At 55.5% G+C, this 22,981-nt stretch overlaps 2 protein-coding genes across 2 annotated transcripts in view; one reads left to right on the top strand and one right to left on the bottom strand.

The window, feature by feature from the left end:
- CAPZB (capping actin protein of muscle Z-line beta subunit) overlaps positions 1-3,816 on the top strand; it is a 90,959-nt gene extending 87,143 nt beyond the window's left edge. Inside the window, exon 9 of the mRNA XM_008073594.2 lies at positions 2,980-3,816. Within this exon, the coding sequence (XP_008071785.2) occupies positions 2,980-3,067 (88 nt within the window). The 3' untranslated portion in view covers positions 3,068-3,816. The remainder of the gene's footprint in view (positions 1-2,979) is intronic.
- A 5,520-nt stretch (positions 3,817-9,336) lies between these two features.
- Positions 9,337-17,656, bottom strand: PQLC2 (PQ loop repeat containing 2). The gene is made up of 7 exons (XM_008073586.2): positions 17,486-17,656; positions 13,957-14,086; positions 13,156-13,243; positions 12,369-12,523; positions 11,814-11,906; positions 11,083-11,268; positions 9,337-9,510 (listed from the first exon to the last, which is right to left on the bottom strand). Exons 1-7 carry the CDS (start codon positions 17,647-17,649, stop codon positions 9,442-9,444), a joined length of 885 nt encoding a protein of 294 aa, XP_008071777.1. The 5' UTR covers positions 17,650-17,656; the 3' UTR covers positions 9,337-9,441.
- Between the last annotated feature and the right edge of the window lie 5,325 nt (positions 17,657-22,981).

Genomic DNA, 22,981 nt, shown 5'->3' with positions numbered 1-22,981 from the left:
GACAACCAAAAGTTTAAGCAGTTGCAGAGGGAGCTCTCGCAAGTGCTGACCCAGCGCCAGATCTACATCCAGCCTGATAATTAAGCCGACCCAGGTACCCTGCCTGAAGGCGTGAGACCCTCCCCACTAAACAGGACTCACCAACCCGCTGAGACCCCGCTGGTCCGGCTGCTGCTGCTGCTGCGCGGCCATTTACATCACCACTAACCCCCATCTGCTGGCGGCCAGTGAGCAGCCGCCTTAACATGTAGCCTCGGCCCCATGTAACACAGACACCCTCACCTGTGTCTGAGCTTTGCACTCTGGGTGGATCCCAGGTGTGGGGAGATGGCTGCTTTTGTGGCTTTAGCTCCTGAAGAGGCCCAGGCCCAGAGGCAGGCCTTGCCTCTCTTGCCACAGCCACCTTTGCACGCCGGTCCAGCCATCCCTGGGGCAGGGGTCTCCCCTGCCTTCTGCCCACCCCATGCCTCAGGGCAGCCTCTGAATCTGATGGAGGCGGTGCTGGATCCTCCCGTTTTCGGACCACAGATCCCAGAAGCCAAGTCCCTCCCAGGGGCACGTGGACTGCGGGCTGGCTGAGCTGGGAGGGGCTTGCTGACTCGGGTGGAGTGCAGCGTGGGGCTGGAATTCCTCAGCCGCCCATGCACCTCCAGACCAGTTGCTGCTGGAGCTGCCTGGGGCGCCTGTGCTGATGCTGCTGGACCAGCATAACCTTCTGCCCTAACGAGCTGCAGCTGTTCTTTTAAGCGGGTTACACTGGTGGAAAGGAAAACAGTCTTGCTTGTTGATAATGGCCAAGAACCATGACTTGAGCTTGTGACAAATACAGATGTAGGAAAGCAGTCAGCAGCCCTGGAGAGGAGGGGGGAAACTGTGTGTAAAAGTAAGGCATTTGGAAACCCAGGCAGGTGGGTTAGGGGCTGCACCCAGGCCCAGGGACTGGGCGCCGAAGGCCCACCCCAGAAGAGGTACAGTGAGTGGGGCACTTGTGCAACCAGCTGCTCCTCCTAGGCTGTGGACCTTCGGCATGCCAGTGTGTTCTGCGTGTGCTGACTTCAGGTGCAACCTCATGCCCAGGGCCTGCAGCCTTAGGGGGGGCGGTCCTCAGGCATTGCCATTGAGGCATTGAGAAAAGCCCCTTTTTTAAGGTGCACCCTGGCAGTGTAGTTCCCTGGCCAGCCACTGGGAGGCATTGTGGCATGGAAGCCCTAGCCTGTCTTCTCAGGCCCGGTCCACCCTCCTGAGTCCTGCTTTGCTTCCAGACACTGATTCGAGGTTGCCTGGCAGTGATCTTGCCAGGCTCTGTCCCTTAAATGAGGCACCTGCTCCATGTGTCTTCAGCTGTTTTGTGTCTAACTCCATCTCTAACCATCTGATTCTGGCTCTGGAACTTTCCCCGTTGTGGGTGGGATTGGCAGGACACAGCCTCCACCTGGCGTGCTTGGCTCCCGCCTCCCAGGAGAGCGGGTGCCCACTGAGCTAGGGCCTGAGCGCCGCTGCTCTGCCTGCCGCACCTCCTGCCGGGGGTGAGCCTGGTGATGAGCCCACGGGGGACTGGCTGAGATGTGGAGCTTGAGAGCACTGGGGCTGGTACCTTGACCCTGCTTTGGGTCACCAAGGAGCCAGGGCAGACGTTAAGAGGTGTGTGTTTCCCCAGCATCAACCCAGACCACAGCGTTTCTCGTGGGAATTTTTTTCAGATGCATACAGACTCTCCAGTCTCGCAGCGAGGACTCTTCTCATGACTTTCTAGAGCTCAGTAGCCAGAATTCAGCCGGGGCTGTCGTCACTTCTCTGGCCCTGCCTCATGTTGCTTTATCAATTTCTGCATTTGGGGTTCCTTTTCTGACCTTCCTTCCCACTCTTCTCCACGGTTGGTATAAGCCTCACTTGGGACTTGCGCTGACCCCACAGTCCACAGGGTGCCTCCTGGCGCCTTCACCCTCTTCCTTCTGCTTCTAGTCTGTTAGGAGAGTTATAAAGACTTTACTAAGTCCTCAGCCAGTGTGTTGGGTGAGTTTGACAGAATGATCATTGCTGGGGAAATTTCTCTGAACCTCAGTTTCCTTATCTGTAAGTTGGGTTAATAGTTAAGATTCCCCCCCAAAAGTTAAATTCGATAATACGCATGAAAAGCATTGCATAAGCTGTAAAGTTCCTGCAAGGCTTAGATGTTTCTAGCTTTGTTGAAGAGTGTCACTGCACACCTGCCAGTGCAGATACCCTGAATATTTCCCCATAAACCCAGGACCTGACAACAAGGGTCCCAGGCCCACTCTTCCAGTGCTGCCTTTTGAAATCGATAGTGGGGGAGGGGAGGTTCTAGACCAGGTTAACGATGGGTGGGGCCTCACATCAGAAGCCCCAGAGTACCTGCCTCCGATGTGCTGGGAGCCTGCATGCTCAGCCACGAGAGGCGCTGGCTCTGGCCCACTCGCTGGGTGGTGCCCTGCAATTGGATGAGCAGTGAACCTCCTCTTCTGAGTAGCGGTGGGGCAAAGGGGAGGCTTCATCAAGGGGCTTGTGTGACCCAGAGTCCTCACCTGTTGGCTCTGGGCTGAGTCCCTAGCCAAAAGCCTGGCAGCAAGCTGAGGGTCTTTGCTGCGTTGTGCTTGGAAGCCCAGAAGCCACATCCTGGCTTGGGCTGACATTGGGGCCTGTGCACAGAGAAATGTATTTAGGGTTCTGGTGACGGTGACCAGGTCACCAGAGGCCTGGGGCAGAGCTGAGCGACTGTCTGTCTAGGCATGTGCCAACCCCACGGTGCCCAGGGAAGTGCAGAAGGTGCAGGTCTCAGACCCTGTGCCCTCTCCACCCCTCCAGGGGGCAGGCAGAAGCCTAGCCTGGTGCCCTCGAGCCTCACCCAGGCGGTTGATCCTTGCAGCAAATCCGAGCCCAGGACCGACATGGTGGCCCCAGTGCCCCGCCGCCACGCTGATTCCTGTCCCATCTGCTAATGACACCTTTCCACCCTTGCAGGTCTGTGCAGACGTTCGCAGACAAATCAAAACAAGAAGCTCTGAAGAACGACCTGGTGGAGGCTTTGAAGAGAAAGCAGCAATGTTAAGCCTGCTCACGCTAACCGGACACGCCATGCACTCGTTAGGTTCCTTTCTTAGAAAACTCGTTTTCTGCTCCCTTCCCATGTCCCTTCCCGCCCGACAGGTCACATAACCACCTGCATCATCAGCCGCACAGCGCCATCTCTCCCTGAGAATAAAGCCCGACGACACCCTCTCTGGCTCCGAGGCCTGCTTCCCACCACATTTTGCTATCGAAACTCTCGATGTTTTCATAGAGACCGTGTGTTTTTGTTCACCCAGGCCCGATGTCTCCCCTCTCATTTATAGGCATAAAATACACTGTCTGTCAGCCTCCCCTTCCCTCCCACCTTTTTGTTACATTGGTGTAAAAAATGTAAAACAAAAAAATTTTATGAAATAACTGTGGTGTGTGAAAGATAGAAGAAAAACTGGAAATCTGATTCCATGTGTGTTTGGGAGTTGCTTGGGGTTGGGGTCGGGGACAGGGACAGCTCTGGGAGGAGAGGTGGCCCTTGGCTTTGTCCCCACAGACTCCCCCGTCCCACGGAGACCACACGTGGGGGTCCGGGGGTGGGGGACCTGCCGACCGTTATGCTCTTCTGGCCAGGTGCTTTTCTGTCAATTTTTATGGAATGCAAAAGGAGTTTTTTGTTTTATTTTGTTTTTTTTGTAAAGCTTAAAAGAAATCTACATCTTATACTTGAGCCTCCATACTTAAAAAAAGAAAAAAAAGAAAAAAAAAAATCAATAAAAAGAAACTGGGACGCAGTTAGCACTCGCCTGTTGTGTTGTTTCCTGCCCTCTTCTCTTCCCAGTCGGGTGGCCTTGGCCGTGGAGGTGGGCCTGGGTGGGGACGCGTGCCGGCATGTGCGGGGCTGGTGACCCCTTTTATGTTGGAGGAAGTGGCCAGAGTTTGGCTGACCACCCTGAAGTCACTGTGGGTGTGTGATGAGGGAAAGCGCCCGCCCCCCCGCCTCAGTTTCCTCTCACAAAACGCGTGGCAGGGACAGGGCACCAGTGGACACCGGCAGGCGGGCCATGCACACGTGCCCCGTGCTACCTTCATCACTGCCCCCCTGCAGGTGTGAGAGCACTGAGTCCTCCTGGAGCTGCGGAGTCCTGGCTTCCCCCTCCCCACGACAAGGCCGGGGCCAGGCAGCAGGATCAAGCCTCCATCCCGCCTGTCCTCTCCCACAGCACTGGCCACCCTGGACCTGTGCCCCGCAGACTTCTCATGCTGCCCCTAAATTCTGAGAGGCCCGTTCTTTCTCCTGTTCTCTCTGTGTTGTTATATTTTTAAACATCTTCAACAGTCTTCAAAATTTAATATGTTTGCCTCATTCCAACAATAGTGTAAGTTAAACAAACATGTAAATTAGACAATTTAAGTTAAATATGAGATAGATCATCTCCCTTTGTTTTTTCTCAACGTAACAGTTGTGAGACCTGCCTGGGACACCCAGGTGACTTAGCCACACATTGTCATGTTACTGCAGTTAAAGCTTCCCGCATGGCCACCAGTGTGCTGAGAGGACCTTTGACAGATTCTGCAATTCAGTCCTTAGCCCTCTAGGAAGCGGCTGGTCTATTAAATAAAAATTACAACTAACTAGCTAGCTGGTGCTAATTTTCTTGGTTTTATAGCTTGGTTAAGTATTTTCTTGGGGTTTGTTTTTTTTTTTGTCTTTATTTCTTCGCAAGTACGCATCACTGACTCTGCCTGTTTTGTGAAACCACCAATTCCTGCAAGTGCTCTGTAGCATAACGAGGTTATGTTGTACACATTTCTATTTCTGACCTGCTGAGTGAATGAAGTCCTCTCCGGCACCTGACTGACCGCTCTCCACAGCTGACGTTTAGATGACTTTGGACTATATACTGTATTAGGTAGAAATGTCGCAAGATGAAATCCTATTACCTGTAACTTCCCACCAACATTTTCACACTCAATAGCTAATCTCGTATTTTTCAAATGGCTTTATTAGGATCTAATTCACATGCCATCCAATTCACCCATTAAAAGTGTATAGCTCAGAGGCTCTCCGTTGGTTACATCTGCTGGATTCGGGACTCCCTGAGGGACACTGTCTCAGGCATTCCTTCTCTTATCCATTCACTAAACATTTACTGAGCAGCCACTGAGTACTGGGATACAGTGGTAAACAGGACAGACAGCCTTGGCCCCTATGGTCTGGTGGGGGTGGGAAGTACTTTCTTTTTTTTTTTTTGAGTTGGAGTCTCACTCTGTCACCCAGGCTGGAGTGCAGTGGCATGCTCATGGCCACCACAGCCTCGATCTGCTGGACTCAGGCGATCCTTCCACCTTAGCCTTCCAAGTAGCTGGAACCACAGGCACGCATCACTACACCCAGCTAATTTTTTTTTTTTTAATTGTAGAGATGAGATCTCACCAAGTTGCCCAGGCTGGTCTCTAACCCGTGGTCTCAGGCAATCCTCTCACCTTGGCCTCCCAAAGTGCTGGACTATAGGTATGAGCCACTGCGCCCAACCCGGGAAGTACTTACTAACAGTAGTCATTGTTACTGAGCACTTATGTGTGCTACTTCTGGGTGATTGTGTCCAGGGCTGGGGGGCTGGATCAGTAGTTACCAGCTGAACTGAGCTGATGCACAGTGAAAGTTCATCCGAACCCCTGTGCCATAGAGATCCAACAAGGGGATCTGTTTAATGCTTTGTCACCTGGTACACTCAGCTGTCACCAGGGACCTCCAAAATCCCACTCTTCCTCAGCCTCAGGAACTGAAGGCCATGTCTTGACTGTGGCTTCAAAAAAACCCCCAGGTTTGAGAAGTAGTTAGTGGGAGGGCCTGGGGTGGAGTGCTGAGGATGGGGCTGGACGGTTGCTGAGGAATGCACCGTGCTGGCTTCCAGCTTCTGACCCCGCCCCGCCCCAGACTTGGGGAAGTGAAGTGATGCATTTACGCAACACCTGGCCAGACCCTGTGCAGGGCACTTCCTATATGGTGTCATGCAGTAGCTAAAATATAACCCACCACGCAGGGATTCTTGGGGTGACTGGCCCAGCCTCTTGCTCCGTAAGCATTCCAAGGGACACCCTCCAGTGCAGGGTGAAGGCCAAGTGTGGTTGCACGTCTTTGGCTGGGCCTGAGCCAAGTGGAAATGCCTACTTCGTGCCAGAGGAAGGATCTAAGGTGCAGGTGTCTGCAGGGCCCGCCTGGCGATGAGCATCCACCAACCTCCACCACAGCTTCACAGCAAGGGGCAGAGAGAAAGGACAGCCGAGACTTTCAGCTCAGTGATCCAGCCCACCAGCCAGCAAGACCCCATCGGTGTGGTGGAATCTGCTCATCAGACCAGCCTTCTCTTTGTGGGGCACCTGGGGAGGTCCCAAGTGAGGGTGGCCATAATTTGTTGACCAGGCACGTGGGCCAGGTGCTGGCACTTAAGCCCAATGGCCCACCTCGTGCCATCACTGCAGTGATGTCCCATGGCAAGCAGCGTTAATGGCAGTCCCATGGGGTGAAGACACTGAGGCCAAGACTGTCTGCCCAGGGCCCGGGGCACACCCATTGCAGGGGCATGCCTGGAACTCAGGAAGTGTCCCCTGCACTCTCGTCAGCAGGGCTCTAAGGACCCAGGCCACCAGGTTCTTCTGGCCCCACCAGTCTGAATCCCACTTGGGGCAGTGGAATGAGGTCTCCAAGAAAGGTCTGGATGAGCTGCAGGCTAGGTGCTCCCTGGATGGAGGAATTGGATCTCCTCCATTGGACAGGGTGTTCCCCAGGGGCGGGGGCCCGTCTGCCCCATAAGACTGGGGTCTTCCTGGGGAGGAACAGTAGCATTTGGCTCTCACCCCAGCAGAGTGTTGCCCAGGGGGAATGATGTCACCTGTCGGAGGAGGGCTTCCTGAGGTGGTTACCCTGTCTCTCTTCCCCACCCAGCTCCATTCAGGCCTGCACTGGGGTTCACGCTGCCATGCTGAGCCCCCAGGTCTTCAGGCTGGAAAGGCCCCCAGTAACTGGCATTGAACCAGGCCCCAGCCCCGGGTGGAGCCGGACATCCGGCTGGCAAAGGGTAACCGGACCAGAGCCACCTGGGGTCTGGGGCACCTCGCCCTGCCATCCAGGCAAGGTCAGGGACTCATGGAGTCTGCTCAGCATAGTGGGAAGGGAGCCTGAGCCAGGCAGGGTATGGGCTGCTCCTAGGGTGAGACCAGACCCCAGCAGGAAAGGAGGAGGGGATTTTGGGCCCCCGATTTGGCCAGTGTTGGGGTGGCCCCACAGCTGAAGGACACAACGTGTATCTAACAGCTGCCACTCCTAGCTGGGCAGTTGCTTAATTCCTCTAAGCCTCTTTCCCCATCTGTAAAATGGCCATGATAATCCCGTCTCAGTGGGGGCTGTGAGGACAGATGAGACAGAGCACTGAAGGCAGGTGGCATGGCCAAGTCCCTGCACAGCAAGTGTGCAACTGACATGAGTGCAGGCCAGAGGACCCCCAGGACAGTGGGGCTGGGGGAGCTGGCCCTACCTGCCATTGCCCACCTCAATCTCTGAGGCGCCCTTGCCTGGTCTCCCCAGACCCCAATTCTCTCCTCCTTGCCACCATCCGAGGCTAAACCCAGTCGCCTGCCGACGAGCTGTGCTGGGCCTGTCCCAGGACCTTGCCCTCGTCATCAGCCTTGGCCTGGCTTTCAAGGCTCTTGGTAAGTAGCCCCACCTCGAAAGCAGCCCAGTCCCCCACCTCCAGGCCCTGTCCCGTACCTGTCTGTACCTGTCCTTTCTTTTTGCTGAATCGCCCTCCCCTCTGCCACCAAGATCTAACTCAAAGGCCACTTCTCCGAGAAGGCCCTTTCTACCTTCTGGTCACAGCAACCATCTCCGCTCCTTGAGGGCAGAGACCAAAGCTGTTTCCCCCACAGCCCAGACATCCAACACAGCGCAGGGCTGCGCTCACCAAACATCTACAGCGCCAAAATGGGCCGCAGTGCCCCGTCCTTTCTCTGGGCTGGGAAGAGAGACCAAAAGGCTTGTTCTGAGGCACAGCTGCTCTCCCCAAGACCAGCCTGCAAGGTGGCTGGCTTGGAGGTCCCAGGGTCTGGTTTCTGGACATAGGATAGGGTGTGGGGGGTGAGATCAGGTCAGCAAGAAGGAAAGCCAGCCCCTCTGTTCCCCAGGAACCCCCAGAGTCATGACCAACAGAAAGGGGGGATCAGAACAGCGTCTGTAGCTGGGCGTAGTGTGCATGCACCTGTCATCCTAGCTAGTTGGAAGGCTGAGGTTGGATTGCTTGAGCCCATGAGTTGGAGGCTGCAGTGAGCCATGACTGCACCACTGTACTCAGCCTGGGTGACAAAGCAAGACCCCCAACTCAAAAATTAAAACAAGAACAGGGTCTGAAAACACTAAGGTTGGGGCTCAGGAAGTGCAGTTCAGGGCTCAGCTCTGCCCACCTCTCCACCCTCCCGCCTTGCTCCTGTATCTGCCTCCTCTTCCCCTCACCCACAACCCGCTCCATCTTTCCCTTCATTATCTCCCATTTATCTTTCTTGCCTGTCACCTCCTCCAGGAAGCTTTCCCTGGTTGTCCATCTTCTCCAACTAAAAATCATCAAAACTAACCTCTATTGAGCCCTTCCTATGAGCCAGACTTTGGGGCTAAACTCTAAGACATCACCATCTTATTTAATCCTTAAAAGGACACATGAAGTTGTTGTCATACCACTTCACAGATGAGGTATCCTAGGCACTGAGGAGTTAAGATGCAGAGCCCAGACCTCAGCCTTAACCATCCTGCTTCTTCCTGAGCATTGCAGGGCAGGGACCCCGGTGGTATGTCCTTCTTGCTGCTGTGTGGCCACCACCAGGGGTGGGGCCTGTCACAGGGAACAGAAGAGCTGGCTTAAAAAACCAGAGGCCCTGGGAAGCTGGGCCGGAGCTGCAGGGGACACAGTACCACCTGCGTGGCTCATCTCAGACCCCCATCCAGCGCTGTTCCCCAGAGCACCTTGGGGAAGGGGCAAGAGAAACAGGCCTCATCGGGAGGTACCATTTACTAGGTTGTCCGATCAACAGGACAGTCCTGGTCCACTAGGCTGCAGCCGGGGCCCCCCCAGCGGTGAGCAGGCAGAATGAGGTAGGTGGGCAGGAGGGGCGGCCACACTTGCCTCCTGAAAGGCCCGAGGTCTCAGCTGCAGCTCCTCGCTCGAGGCTCCCGGGGCAGCTGCGCGGACCCTGGGAGGTGTGTTCGAGGGTGGCGGGCTGGCCCAGGAGGATCCGGAGGCACGTGGGGGCAGCGGGGCTGGGGGTTCCAGGCCTCCTGTGGGCTCATCTGGGGCAGCAGCACCGTCACTGCCACACCTCTCGCTTCCTGGGTGCGACATCGGGAGGTCTCTGTCGTCCTGGGCTCGACACTGGTCAGCTGGGGAGGAGGGGCTCGAGCTCTGAGGCGGCGCTGTGCCTGTACACCAGGAACTGGACAGAGATCTGGAGGGGTCGCGGTCAAGGCCAAAGCAAGCAGAGCCTGGGACAGACCCACCCTGGGGCTGGGGGCTCCCTCCGGAGCTGCTGCCCCCATTCCCCCTGCACCCCAGCTGGTGGGAAGGGCCAGCCGCCACCTCCCGCCTGTGCCCTCTACGCTGAATGCCTTCCCCACTCCCCAAGCCCAGCCAGACTTGCAACTGGGGGACTTTCTCCTCCCTTGGTAGCCTCCCTTGACCCCGCCCAGGAGCTTTCTCTCACCCAGGGGCATTCTGGTTGTTCACCTAGCGGCTGGGCCATTTGGGGGCACTAAGAGCTTAAGCTTTTTTTTTTTTTTAATTGGAGCCTCACTCTGTTGCCCAGACTGGAGTACAGTGGCACGCTCACGGCCACCACAGCCTCATCCTGCTGGGCTCAGGGAGTCCTCCCTCCACAGCCTTCCAACTAGCTAGAACCAAAGGTGCACACCACCATGCCTGGCTAATTTTTTTTTAATTTATTGTAGAGACGGAGGTCTCACCAAGTTGCCCAGGCTGGTCTCAAACCCCTGGACTCAGGCAATCCTCTCACCTCTGCCTCCCAAAGTGCTGGGATTACAGGCGTGAGCCACCATGCCCAGCTAAGCTTAAGCTTTTATCTCTCACTGCACCCAGCAGGGTCTCAGAAAATGTTGAAACCTGGGCCACATTTATTCCTCCCAAATGACCCAAACAGTGCCCTGTTCTGCCCTCACTGAGTGCTCAGTCAGGAGGGGAATGGCTCCAGGCACCTTAGCTGACACAATCACCCCACTACTCTGATGAGATAGCAATTGTTAACAGACACAGACAACACAGAAGCACAGAAAGGCTGACAGTTTGCCCTATGTCACACAGCCAGGAAGCAAGGGAGGAGCCAGGATTTGAACCCAGGTTTTTCTGACTCCAACTCATATATCCATATTCCAGCTTGCATTCTCACAGCCTGGATGAACTGATTCTTTTCTACACCTCGGGGCCTTTGCACAAGCTGCAAAGGCCTTTGCCTAAATAACTTCTTCAGGCACAGTTTTGTTTTGTTTTAAGAGATAGGGTCTCCCTATGTTGCCCAGGTTGGTTTTGACCTCCTGGCCTCAAGCAATCCTCCTGCCTTGGCCTCCAAGCTGTTGGGATTATGGGTGTGAGCCACCACCCCTAGCCCTCTGACGACAGTTTGAATGACACTTGTGGAGACCTTGGTTGACCCTCCAACCAGGACAGCCCTTGGTTATACACTCTCGCCATGTTTCTCTGCAGCGCTTGGTGCCACTGCAACGAAGTCATTATTTGATCATTCCGTGTGTCCTGTCTGCCTCCCCACTGGGCTGTAAGCTTCTGAGGCAAGGGCCATTCTGCTCGTGCTCACTAAGGAATCTAGCACCTGGTTGGGTGCCCAGCTCACAGGAGGTGTGCAAGCCTAGAGGGAAGGAGCGGGGAGAGGAGAGGGGAGAGATGGATGGAGGGGAGGGAGGGATGGTCGGAGGGATGGGTAGAGGGAGGAGGCTGAGGTCGTGTGCATCCCACGCAACCGGCCCGCCCGCCCCGTGTCCCCAAAGGATACGATGGTGTCGAGCAGCAGCACGCCCAGGCTGCCCACGAGCCAGGGCAGGTGGTGCAGCAGGTAGCTGCCCTCGCTCTGGCCCACCTCGGGGTTTTTGAGCAGCACACTCAGCCCGTACAACGTGTTCCCCAGCATCACCAAGGCAAACAGCGAGTAGGAGATCCCCTGGGTGGACTTCCGGAGGAACTGGGGGAGGAGAGGGTGGGTCAGAGACCTCACACGGGTCTCTCGTCCCTGTTCACTCGGTTGCCTGTCCTGTCGTGGCGTGACTGTTCGGAGCTGATGTTTCCCTGTGTGTCCAGCATCGTCCGACGTGGGTCTGGCACACAGCCCAGGCCCGGCCAGGACTCTGACAGCCAACCTCTCCTGGCCCCTGCCCAGGCCACAGGAGACTGGGGCTGCACCTAGCCTGCTGGCCTCAATACCTGTGCTCCGCCCTGCACAAACTCATTGTCCAGCAAGCCACCACATCTGATTCCCGCCTCTTCCTCTCAGGCTTCAAGCTCAGCCCTCCCTCTCCCCACCTCCACTCCCGAGACACACACAGGTCTCACATATCCCTGCATGGCAGGCAGTACCAAGCCCATCTTCCAGAGGCAGAAACGGAGGCTCAGAGAGTTGGATTGACCTGCCCAAGCCAACAGTGAGGAGAGCCCCAGACTTTCGAGCCGAGACTCTGGCCCGAGCTGCCAGGCTCCACTTGGCCCCACCCGGCCCCACTCAGGGCTCACGTTGGTGCGGATCTGAGGCAGCCGGGAAAGCAGGTACAACACGCTGGAGACGGAGCCAATGACGAAGCCAATGATTTCCTGCTGCGTGAAGGGCTGCGGGCAGAAGGGGTGCTCAGTGCCTCACGTGGCCTGGAGGTGCAGAGATCCCTCCTGGGGGTGGTCCCCTGCCCCGCTTATTTTTTTTTTTTTGAGTTGGGATCTCTGTCCCTCAGGCTGGAGTGCAGTGGCATGATCACAGCTCACTGCAGCCTCGACCTGGGCTCAGGTGATCCTCCCACCTCAGCTTTCCAAGTAGCTGGGACGATAGGTTCGCCTCCATGCCTGGCTAAATTTTGTACCTTTTGTAGAGACAAGGTCTCACTATGCTGCCCTGGGCAGTCTCAAACTCCTGGGCTCAAGCGATCCTCCTGCCTCAGCCTCCCAAAGTGCTGAGATTATAGGCGTGAGCTACCACACCTGACCTCCCCCATCCCACTTACACCCACATGGCTTGCAGGGGAAAGTCCTGGGGTGAGCCAGTGCCCACCTGTCCCACCACCACACACCCCACCTCACCTTATTGCCCGGATCCACAGACAGCAGCATCCGGCCCCGGAAGACTTCCCTGGGGGCAGCCACAGGGGCAGCCACAGGCCCAGCGCTGCGCAGTATTGGTGCAGTACACACCGTCCCCATGATAAGCAAGAGCACGGAATTGATGGGGGCAGACACTGGACATGAGGCAGGAGGGAAGCTGGGTTAGACATCGGAGTGGCGGCAGACAGCCTGGGATCTGAGCTCTGGCCCTGCCCATCAGTGGCTGTGTGACCTTGGACAGGTGGCCTAACCTCTCTGAGCTTTAATTCTTCACCTGTAGACTGGTACCCTTCTCTTAGGGTTGTAAAGGTGAAAGGAGGGGGGCAGTTGGGTCAGGAGGGGGTTTCAAAAGCAGAAATACCAGTGAGACCCAGTTCCCTCCCCAAGGGCAACCACCGCATCTTGTCAGCCCTCGAGGTGACTTTGTCCACTGCCCCGCCTGGACACTGAAGGTCAGAGGTGGCCTGTGTGACTTGTCCTTGTTCTCCCAGCTCCAAGCTCAGGGTCACACACAGAGAAGGACCTGGAGCCTTGTTTGCTGAATGAGGGCTAGAGAGAACGAGCCCTCCTGTGGCCTGGTCCAGGATGTGCTCACTGCCCTCAAGCCTCTATCTTGGCCGATTAGGACTCAGGCTTTAGATAAGGCACTGGGAAGCCTTCTGAGGTTTGGTTTATCACCCAGCAATGAGAAACCTGCTTCCTCCCAAGCTTCAGGCCCTCCCAGTTGCTGGCAGAGCATCTGCCAGAGAGCGGCCACCATACTCACACAGAGAGGGACGTTTCTTGAACTTGTAGTAGAAGTACAGCGTCAGCATCAGCAGGTCTGCCAAGACGTAATACACAGCCGTGTAGGTCTGCAAGACATGCAGGAGCCCGGGCATTGGCTGCAGTCCCAGCATCCAGGACCATGCCTCAGCAGCACTCTGCCACACCCCAGCTGGGGGACCCCGACCACATCACTTCACGTCTCTGAGCCTCTGTTTCCTCATTTGGAAAGAGGGGGATCACAGTTCCTACCTAGCAGAATTACAGATCGGGTGGGCAGAAGGCTCCAGCAATGTGCCCAGCCTGGCAGGTGCGGAGGAACTGGCAGCTAGCACTACTCATCAGGGCAAAACAGGACTCCGCAGTTAGGTGATGGCTCGGGTTGGCCTGATACAGGTGCAGTTAAGCCTTTCCCATCTTGCTTGAGAAGACAACACCTTCCTGAATATGAGTCCCAGCTCTGCCTGACCACTAGAGAATGATGACATTTGGTCTCCCAAGGAAACACTGCTTGAGCGCCCCATGCCCTGACGGGATGTCGGCAACCTAGCACCCCAGCGGCCTTCTGGTTCGATGTGCTCATATTGCAGATGGGGAAACTGAGGCCCAGAGGAGGGCAGTGACTTCCCTGTAGTCACACAGTATGGCAGGCAGAGGCTCTCTAAAGCATGGGGCCCTCACAAGATGAAATGACAGGTCAGGACTGGCCAAAGAGCCTGGGCCTTTCCTCCAGCCAGCTGCCTCCAGTGCCTCTGCCACGGCTGTCCTTGGCAGCCCCTCCCTGCCCAGGGGACCAGCCCACCTGCAGAGGCAGCTGGTCAGCAAGGAAGGAGCCGATGAGGTTGCAGGAGTCTCCTCCAATCCAGCCCAGGAGGAACCACAGGGACAGGGCCTGGTCCATGTTGCCCGTCTTGTAGGCCTTGATGAACTGGCTGTGGGAGAGGAGGGTGATGTGTGCTCTGAGGCCGAGGGTTGAAGCCGTCTTAGAGAGAACACCCCCAGAGAGGACGGCCGCGGAAGAGGGAGGCAGGGGTGACAGAGGGACAGGAGGCGGCCTGGCAGCCCACCCCTCCTGCAGGTAGGATCCTCGGAGCCTTTCTAGCTTCTCCCCCAGGGGGTTCCCTTCTAACCCAAAGGATCAATGGCTGGCATCTTTCCAGAGAGCTCCACAGCATGACTCAGATTCTCTGCCACCACATCCTGGGGTCTCCAGCAGGGATCTGGGGCTTATTCAGGGTCCTGAAGTTCTGTGCCAGCCTCTGAGGACTACTCCATAGGACCCTGGGTCCTTTGGCCTATGAATAGGAGCGGGCCCTGAAAGGACAGTGGGTGGGGCGGAACCATGGGCCCAGGCTGGGCATGCCCATCTCCTGGAGCAGCTGATGATGTGACAGGTCAAACCAGCTCGACTCTTCAGAGGCAACAGAAAAGCAGGGCTGAGGAGCCTGTAACGCTCCATTACAAAGTCGTGGGCTTTTGGTCCCCTGGTTGCCTTCCCAAAGAATGTTGGTGCTAGGACCCTCTTTTTGGACCTCGAGCTCGGTCAGGATATGAGGCCAAAACTCTGTGCAAGCCCAATGCTCGCGGTGACAACGGGGTCTAGGGCATAGTTCTGAGTTCTTCACATGCGTTGGCTCGTCCTCACGGCCCCCTAGGAGGTCAAGTCTATTATGATGACCCTCCTCATTGGCAACAGAAGAAGGTGTGTCATACAGCTCAGGTTCACAGACTCCAGTCTCGCTCTTAACCATTACACATGCTGCCATTTATTGTTCAAATGCCTTTTTGACCATCTGTACTTGGAGGGAGGAAGGGAGAAAGGGAGGGAGGAAAAAGGAGGGAGGGAGGGAGGAGAAAGAAATCAACCAACCAACCCAGGGGCACCTCAACCCACCCATCTCCCAAGCCAGAAACCAAGCAACCTGGGCACTGACTGGGTCCTTCCCACTCCATCTCCCTCGGGCCCCACTCTGCTCATCTCTCTTGGTCTCCTAACCAAGCCATACTCCCCTCAAATCCATCCCCCCCTCAAGGATCTTTCTAAAACCCCATTCTGGCCCCAAACTGCCAGAGCCTCCCACCGTCTCCCACAAGGGCCCCATGCTCCAGAGCACACCTTTCAAGGCCCCCAGGATCGCCCCACCCCCACCCACAGGATCACCTTCCCTTCCTCCAGCTCTTGCCTTCGATGGCCCAGCTCCTCCTCAGGCCCAGTCACCGCCTCTACATCTTTCATGTTTCGGGAAATCCCAGTTCCTCCTCTGGGCCTTCCTTGACACGAATCCACCAGTATCTTCTCCTTCCTCCCTTGTGACCCTCCACATACCATCCCTCCTGAGCGCACGCTTCCCAAGGGTGGGGGCAGGGGATTAGCACAGCACAGGCACCGAGAAGGCCCCTAATTAAGGATTACCAAGTGGCCCTTAGGAAAGCACCTTCTAAGACGCCATGACTCAACTTGTCTCCATAAATTGCAGGAAGGTGATTCTGTGCCACCCAGGACAGGCCAAGTCCCAGGAAAAAGCAGGAAGGTGGCCGCCCTTCCCACCATCACTTGGGGCTCTCTCCAAGTCCTCTGAGCTCCCACCAGTTTATCAGCTGACCCAGGCAGGAAGGGGGAGCTTCAGGTAGTCCTGGGGAAGCTCTCACCCCTGGACAAAGAGTCTCTTGCCCTCGGCCTCCACCAGTCACCCAGACCTGTCCAGTCCACCTCCTAAGGGCCTTTCCAATTTCCCCACCATCATTGTTTGCTAGACAGCTTCCACAGCCTCCAAGGTGGCCTCCCTGCCTCCTGTCTCTCTCCCTCTGTCCCTCTGGTCCCTGCCAGATTGTCTTTTCAAGGGTGCCAGAACGGAAGGACTATATCTGTTTGGCTTACTCACTCCCCACATAGTATGGCACCTGGAATGAGCTAATTCAGTAAAAATGTCAAGCCTCTGATAAGGTACCCAGACAAATCAGTGGGGAAAGGATAATCTTTTCACACCTGGTGCTGGGACAACTGGATACTCACATGCAAAAGAATGAGGTTGAAGCCAGGCTCAGTGGCTCAGCCTGTAATGCCAGGCCTGAGCCCACGGGTTCGAGACCAGTTCAGGCAACAGCCTCGACCTGCTGGACTCAGGCGATCCTTCCGCCTCAGTCTTCCAAGTAGCTGGAACTGTAGGCACAGGCTACCATACCTAGCTTATTTTTTGATTTATTGTAGAGATGAGGTCTCGCCAACTTGCTGGGGCTGGGTGCAAACCTGTGGGCTCAGGCAATCCTCTCACCTTGGCCCCCCAAAGTGCTGGATTATAGGCATGAGCCACAGCGCCCAGCCAGGAGCAAGTTTCTTAACAAAGAACAAGCCCCTCAGCTCCTCGGTGACCCCGCCTCTCCCTGACTGACCTCCACGCCCTCTGTCCACCACACAATGCAACTGCCACCCCTGTGTCCCCACCTGGACTGCTCTCCTCCACACTCAGTCTCTGGCTAGCCCCTCTCAATTCTGACCTATCCTATAGTTCTTAGCTTAGAGGCTGGCACCTCTAGGTCCGTTCTGACTGCGGCCCCCTCCCGCCTCTGTAGACGGGGCTTGGTGGTGTCAGCAGTAATACCACCACAGATAGCTCTGGGCCCGTCTGTTTGTGGAAAGGCCCTGTGCTGGGAGTTTCACCCACAATGCCTCATGCTGTCCTCGCAGCAACCCTGTGAGCTTGGGAACAATATGCCCATTTCACAGATGAGCAAACTGAGTCACAGGGCAGTGAAGCGATGTGCTCAGGTCACAGCCAGTAGGCAGGGGAGCTCGGTGTGGACGCTCGTGACCACTGAGCACTGTGCCCTCATTTCCCAGTCACAGCAATGGCCACGCTTCATTGCATTCATTGCTGCTGTCTCCACCACCCGACTGTCAAAATCTTGCGGACAGAGTCCGTGCGTGATGCATCCCAGCGCCCTCTCCCCTACCCCATCTCTGACCAGCTGCACAACCTGGAGCAATTTACTTAACTTCTCTGGGTTTCAGTTCCCTTATCTGTAAAAACGGATGATAACTATACCCACTTCACAGGGTTGTGAGGATTCAATGAGGTTAAAAACATGCCAAGTGCTTAGAGCTGAGCCAAGTACACATTGGGCACTCAATAAACAACAGCAAAGGATACTGTCTCTGTATTAGCACTGCCCAGCACAAGGCCTGACCTGGGGAGGGTCTCAGGGTGGTCCCTCCCACGGGAGTTGGAAGTCAGTGAGTGGGGCTGGGAAAGGAAATACATGCCCTCCAGGAAGTCCCTGGGGCCACTGTCCCATCCCCACAACCCTGCCCCGACCCTCCAGACACTACTCACGGGAAAGTGGATGCAGCAAAGCAGAAAATGGAGATCAAGCCCAGGCCCACGCTGGCCTCGTCCCAGGCGTCCTGGGCACATTCACCAAACACATCCCATATCCACTGGCGGGAGCCATTGGGGCAGCTGGAGAAGTTGCCAGCGCCCAGGTTCTTCCAGACCATGACTGCGTGGGAGGGAGGGCACTGGTGCACTGAGGTGGACAAGGGTTCTCTACACGGAGGAAGAGAGCAGACCTTCAGCCTTGGGCTGCCCGGGTCCCAAGTCATGACCATTTCCTGACCCAAGCTCCTCCCAGCCTTATACCTTATTACCTGGCACTGGCCACACTCCAGAACCAGAGAAGGGTAGAGACATAGTTTTTGCCCACTGGGACACAATCAACCCCCAGAGACCCAGATCAAAAAAACACATGCCAACAGCAAACATGTGCAGGCAGAGCACAGGATCTACAGCCGGGACAGGTACATTCAGATCCAGCTTTACCTCTCACTATTTCTGCGACTTTGGGCAAGAACTCAAACTTTCTGTGCCCAGACCTTTCCATTTGTCAAGTGGGGTGATGACAGTGCGACAGTGCTGCCTCTTCATGCACTTGTTGTGTGGGTTAAATTAACTCATAAATAGGCCAGGCACGGTGGGTGACTCACACCTGTAATCCCAGCACTTTGGGAGCCCAGGGTGGGAAGACTGCTTAAACCCAGGAGTTCAAGACCAGGCTAAGCCACATACTGAGACCTCAGCTTTACAAAAAAATCAAACCTTAGCTGAGCTTGGTGGCGTACACCTATGGTCCCAGCTCTAGGGAGGCTGAGGCAGAAGGATCATCTAAGACCAGGAGGTCAAGGCTACAGTAGCTATGAGGGTGCCACTACCCTCCAGCCTGGGCAACAAAAGTAAGACTCCAACTCAAAAAAAAGAAAGGAAAAAAAAGAGCTCATAAATAAAGTACATATAACTGAGCCTCAGTGCAATCTTTAGCCCCCCCCCCCCCTTTTTTTTTGAGTTAGAGTCTCACTCTGTCACCCAGGCTGGAGTGCAGGGACACACTCACAACCACGGCAGCCTCGATCTGCTGGACTCAGGCGATCCTTTCACCTCAGCCTTCCAAGTAGCTGGAACTTCAGACGCACACTACCATGTCTGGCTTATCTTTTGATTTATTGTAGAGACGAGGTCTCACCAAGTTGCCCAGGCTGGTCTCAAACCCCTGAGCTCAGGCAATCCTCTCGCCTCAGCCTCCCAATGTGCTGGGATTACAGGCTTGAGTCACTTTGCCCAGCCTTAGCCCTAACTCTTGAACATTTAGGTCGTTTCTACTTTCTTGTTATTGCTGCAAATTCCCTGGGAGGGTCTGCTAAGGCCAGGTCCACCAAGTACATTATCTCATTTAAAGCAGGGTCAGATGAGGCATATAGAGAAGAGGGGTAGGGGACCTCCGGGGTTACACAGATGGTGGAGATCAAGCTTGGGGTCCTCGAGCCCATATTCTCCCAGGAGCTCATGGCATGTATATAGCTACAGTCAGCTATATTCTGGCTTTGTTGGTGGTGACAGTGGGGAGGTGGCTGTGGACTCCTTGCTGGTAGGCACAGCAAGGAAAGCCTATCCCAGTGCCCAGGCACCCTGGACAGTGAATAGAGCAGTCACTGCCTATGTGACAACCCCAAGTGGAGGAGAGAAGTGAGGCCTGGCTGGAGCCATCTCTACCAGTGACAATCACCGCAGCCCTGACTGCCAAGCCTTTGCCAGCTCTGTGCCAAGCACCTGCGTGCACTAATGCATCCTGTCTTCACATGGACTCTAGGAAGCAAGGACTACTGATATATCCACAAGAAATCTGAGCCAGAGTGGGGAAGTGACTTACCAAGGCTATCGAGCCAGGAAGTGAAGAAGTCAAACCCAGAACCGAGACCTAAACCCTTGCCATCTACCACACTGCCTGGTGTTTCTGTCCCTGAGCGAGGCAGAAGACTCCTGTGGTCTGAGGTGGTTGCCCAGCCAGAAAGTGGGCTTCCCCTTTTCTCCCTGTGCTCAGAGGGGGCTTCCTCATCCAGGCATAGACTCTCTCCAACCCCCTCATCTCCCACTTGTGACAGGAGGCCCAGGCCGTTCCCTGGCTAGACCCATGGGACTGCTGAGGTCACAGCCACCAGAGAGGGTGAGAAAGCGAGTCAGCGCCTTTTCTCAGGAAGCTGCAGCCTCTTGGCACTGATGTGACTAGCCGTGGGCGGAGGCCCTGGAGCTGGGGACAAGGGCACGCCAGGTCATTGTCTGCCCAGCTCACTGTGCTATCTCCAGGGACCAGCACAGGGTGTCTTGGTGGTCCACCCTGAGGAGTTGGAAGTGTTCACCTGATCAGGTGTTGGAAGTGTTCACCTGATGCCCTGCCACAGGCACCTGGAAGGCTGTCCCAAATTAACAAACAGTTCAGGTGAGAGCTGTACCTTTGCAATGCCAAGGGTTTTTCAAATCCAGCCCTTTTGTCCCAGTTGCCACCACCTGGCCTGCACTGCTCCCTTGTAGATTGTGAACATGCCACTGCAGTTCACCACGTTTGTGCACCGTCATCCTATGACTCCCTGGCAAGGTAGGGCATATTGCCCCCATTTGACAGATGAGGTTGAGTGACCTTGGAAGTGAGTTAACCAACCTGTGCCTGTCTGTAAAATGGGGCTGATGACCCTCACTCACTTCTTGGGCATCTGTCCTGACTAAATGCACATAAAGCTTAGCTTATTGCCTAGCTTTTTTTTTTTTTTTTTTTTTTTTTTTGAGTCAGGGTCTTACTCTGTCACTCAGACTGGAGTGCAGTGACACAATCACAACTCCCTGCAGCCTTGACCTCCTGGGCTCAGGTGATTCTTCCAACTCAGCTTTCTGAGTAGCTAGGACTATAGCTACCACACTCAGCTAATTTTTTGATTTTTTTTTTTTGTAGGACAAGGACTTGGTATGTTGCCCAGGCTGGTCAGTACCCGACTTAATACAAGACAGTGACTGTTTTGAGGATGGGAGTCCAGCATCTCAGCCACCTCACGGAAGGAAATTAGGTGGGAACTGCCCAGTGTGTGTGAAGGTGGGGTGGGAGTGTCTTGAGGAAGTTACCTTGTTTTACGAGCCCAGGACACTGGATGGGTGGTCCCCTGACCTTGGATAGGGCCCATGTATAGATTGGAGCTCAGGACAGTCTAAGACGCACCTGAGCCCTGGACAGAAGAGCCTTCCTCTGAGGGCCACCGTGCATAGGTTTTCTGTCATCTAGAAGCCAGGCATTGGCCCATCCCCTGTTCAGACAGCACTGAGCAAATGGATACCCAGTGTTGCAAAAAAGCTTGACCCATCTCTGGGGATGGCAAGGACCCCAGCAAGAGTTCCCTGGAATCACTCTTGGAAGATATATGTTTAAAATTCAGGGTCAGCTAAGTGTGGTGGTTTATGCCTATAATCCCAGCACTTTGGAAAGCAGAGGTGAGAGAGTTGCCTGAGCCCAGGTGTTCGAGACCAGCCTGGACAACTTGGCAAGACCTTGTCTCTACAATAAATCAAAAATTAGCCAGGCGTGGTGGCGAGTGGCTGTAGTTCCAGTTACTTGGAAGGCTGAGGCAGAAGAACCGCCTGAGTCCAGCAGCTCGAGGCTGTGGTGGCTGTAAGCATGCCACTGCATTCCAGCCTGGGTGACAGAGTGAGACTCCAACTCAAATAAATAAATAAATAAAATTCAGGGTCAGTGGATCTGGACTGCGGCTCAGAAATTCTGGGTGTAAAAAGCTCCCCCAGTGACTGGTGCATGCAATGCACATTGAGAAAGGCTGAACTGGAGACAGCTTCTCCCACCCTACCAGCCTCCTCTTCCGGATCCCCTGTTGAGTCCAAATTCCCTGACTCAACAGGGAATTTGGACCTCATTCTGTAGATAAAAGTGGACACATGGTCTGCCTTCCCACCAAGGCAGACCACGTATCCACTTTTGTCTACAGAATGAGGTCCAAATTCCCTGAGGCAAGACCTCAAATTCTTCCAGGAACTGCCCACCCAACCTTATCTCCTGCTACCCAAGGGGTCATTTCTGGCCTCTGGGCTTCCACACATACTGTCTCTCCCACTAGGAGCGTCCTTCTTTCCCTCAAGGGCCTGGTAAAAGACACAAAGACTCACTTCTAAACTATCCTCTCAAAGAGGTCTAGCAAGAGCCAGCTGGACAAGCCCTCCCACCTCGTCCCGAAGGCTACCATAGTGCTTACAACCAGTGCTCTTAAAATGCACTCCCGAACTCGAATCAGGCACTCTTATTCTTAGGGTTTAGACACACCAGTTGCACAGTAGAGGTTCAGAAAATAGTGTGTGAGAGAGAGGTAGGGAGGAGAGAGTGAAGAAGAGAAAGGAAGCAGGAGAAAGGAAAAAGAGAAAGATAAGGGAAGAGAGAAAGAAAGAGAAAGGAGGAAAGAAAGAAGAAAATTCTCAAAAAGCTGTGGGCTCAACTAGCCTAGGGCTGAGAAGTAAAGTGCCCTGTAACTGACCTGCCCGATGCCTACTAGTCTGGAACTCCTAGGCAAGTGATGAGTCTCAGAGTTCTCATCTGTAAAGTGGGAGAAGATGGGAGCACCCACCTCCTGGGCTGACTGCAGAGTTTTGTGAGACTGACTATCCAGGCCAGGAGATTACAATGGTGCCTGGCAGGCGGTAAACACTCAAAGCTGACAAGGAAGGCTATTATTCTGCGCTCTCTGTAGGCCCCACGGGGTCGGGCACACAGGAACCTTCAGCAAGTGTTGAACGGACACGATCTGTCACCCTGGCCCGCCCTCGCACTTCCAGGCCCAGGCTCCTCATGCACACAGTACGCACGGTGTGGGAGAGGGCAATCTGGGACCCCTCCCTGCACACCTGGGTTGAATAGGGAGGGAGGAGCGTCCCGGCCTGGGGATACTTCCCCCTCCAGGCCTCCGGGTCCTTGGCCACACTCCTTCTGCTGACTCAGTCCAGGGCAGGTCGCCTGTTTGAGGGATAATGGCAGGGAAGCCGCTGGGGCCAGCGCCGCGAGGCCCCTCGCCCGGCCTGCCCTGGGGAAAACAAAGCCGCGGGACCAGGAGAGGAAAAGGGGAGCCGGGTCCGAACCCCGGCGAGGTCAACCCGAGAGGCTGTGCTGGTCGCCCTAGAAGCAGGGGAAGACCGGGGCTTGGGACCCGAGGATCCCTCGCCGCCAGGAGGTTCCAGGAGCCCGGGACGGCCCAGGGGCTAGAAGAGGGTGTTGGGAGAGTGTTGGAAAGATGTGGTAGGAAAGCCCCAGGAGTTCCGACCCCAGCCCTGGGGTTGGCCACCAGCCCCCGAGCCGGCTCACCACCTCAAGATCCGCCGCCAGAGCCGGGGTTCTGGGTTCAGGCCCCGCCTGGTCAGCTGATTCGTCGCCGCGGCCCCGCCTCTTATACCGCGCACTTGGCAGACGAACCCTGGAGGCGCCGCGAGTGTGCGCCGAACTGCGGCGCGCGCCTTGGC

Source organism: Carlito syrichta, unplaced genomic scaffold, assembly GCF_000164805.1.
Source record: "Carlito syrichta isolate Samal-C Ts95f unplaced genomic scaffold, Tarsius_syrichta-2.0.1 Scaffold115711, whole genome shotgun sequence".
NCBI lineage: Eukaryota > Metazoa > Chordata > Mammalia > Primates > Tarsiidae > Carlito > Carlito syrichta.
The sequence above is the reverse complement of the archived record's forward strand: the minus strand, read 5'-3'. Positions and strand labels throughout refer to the sequence as shown.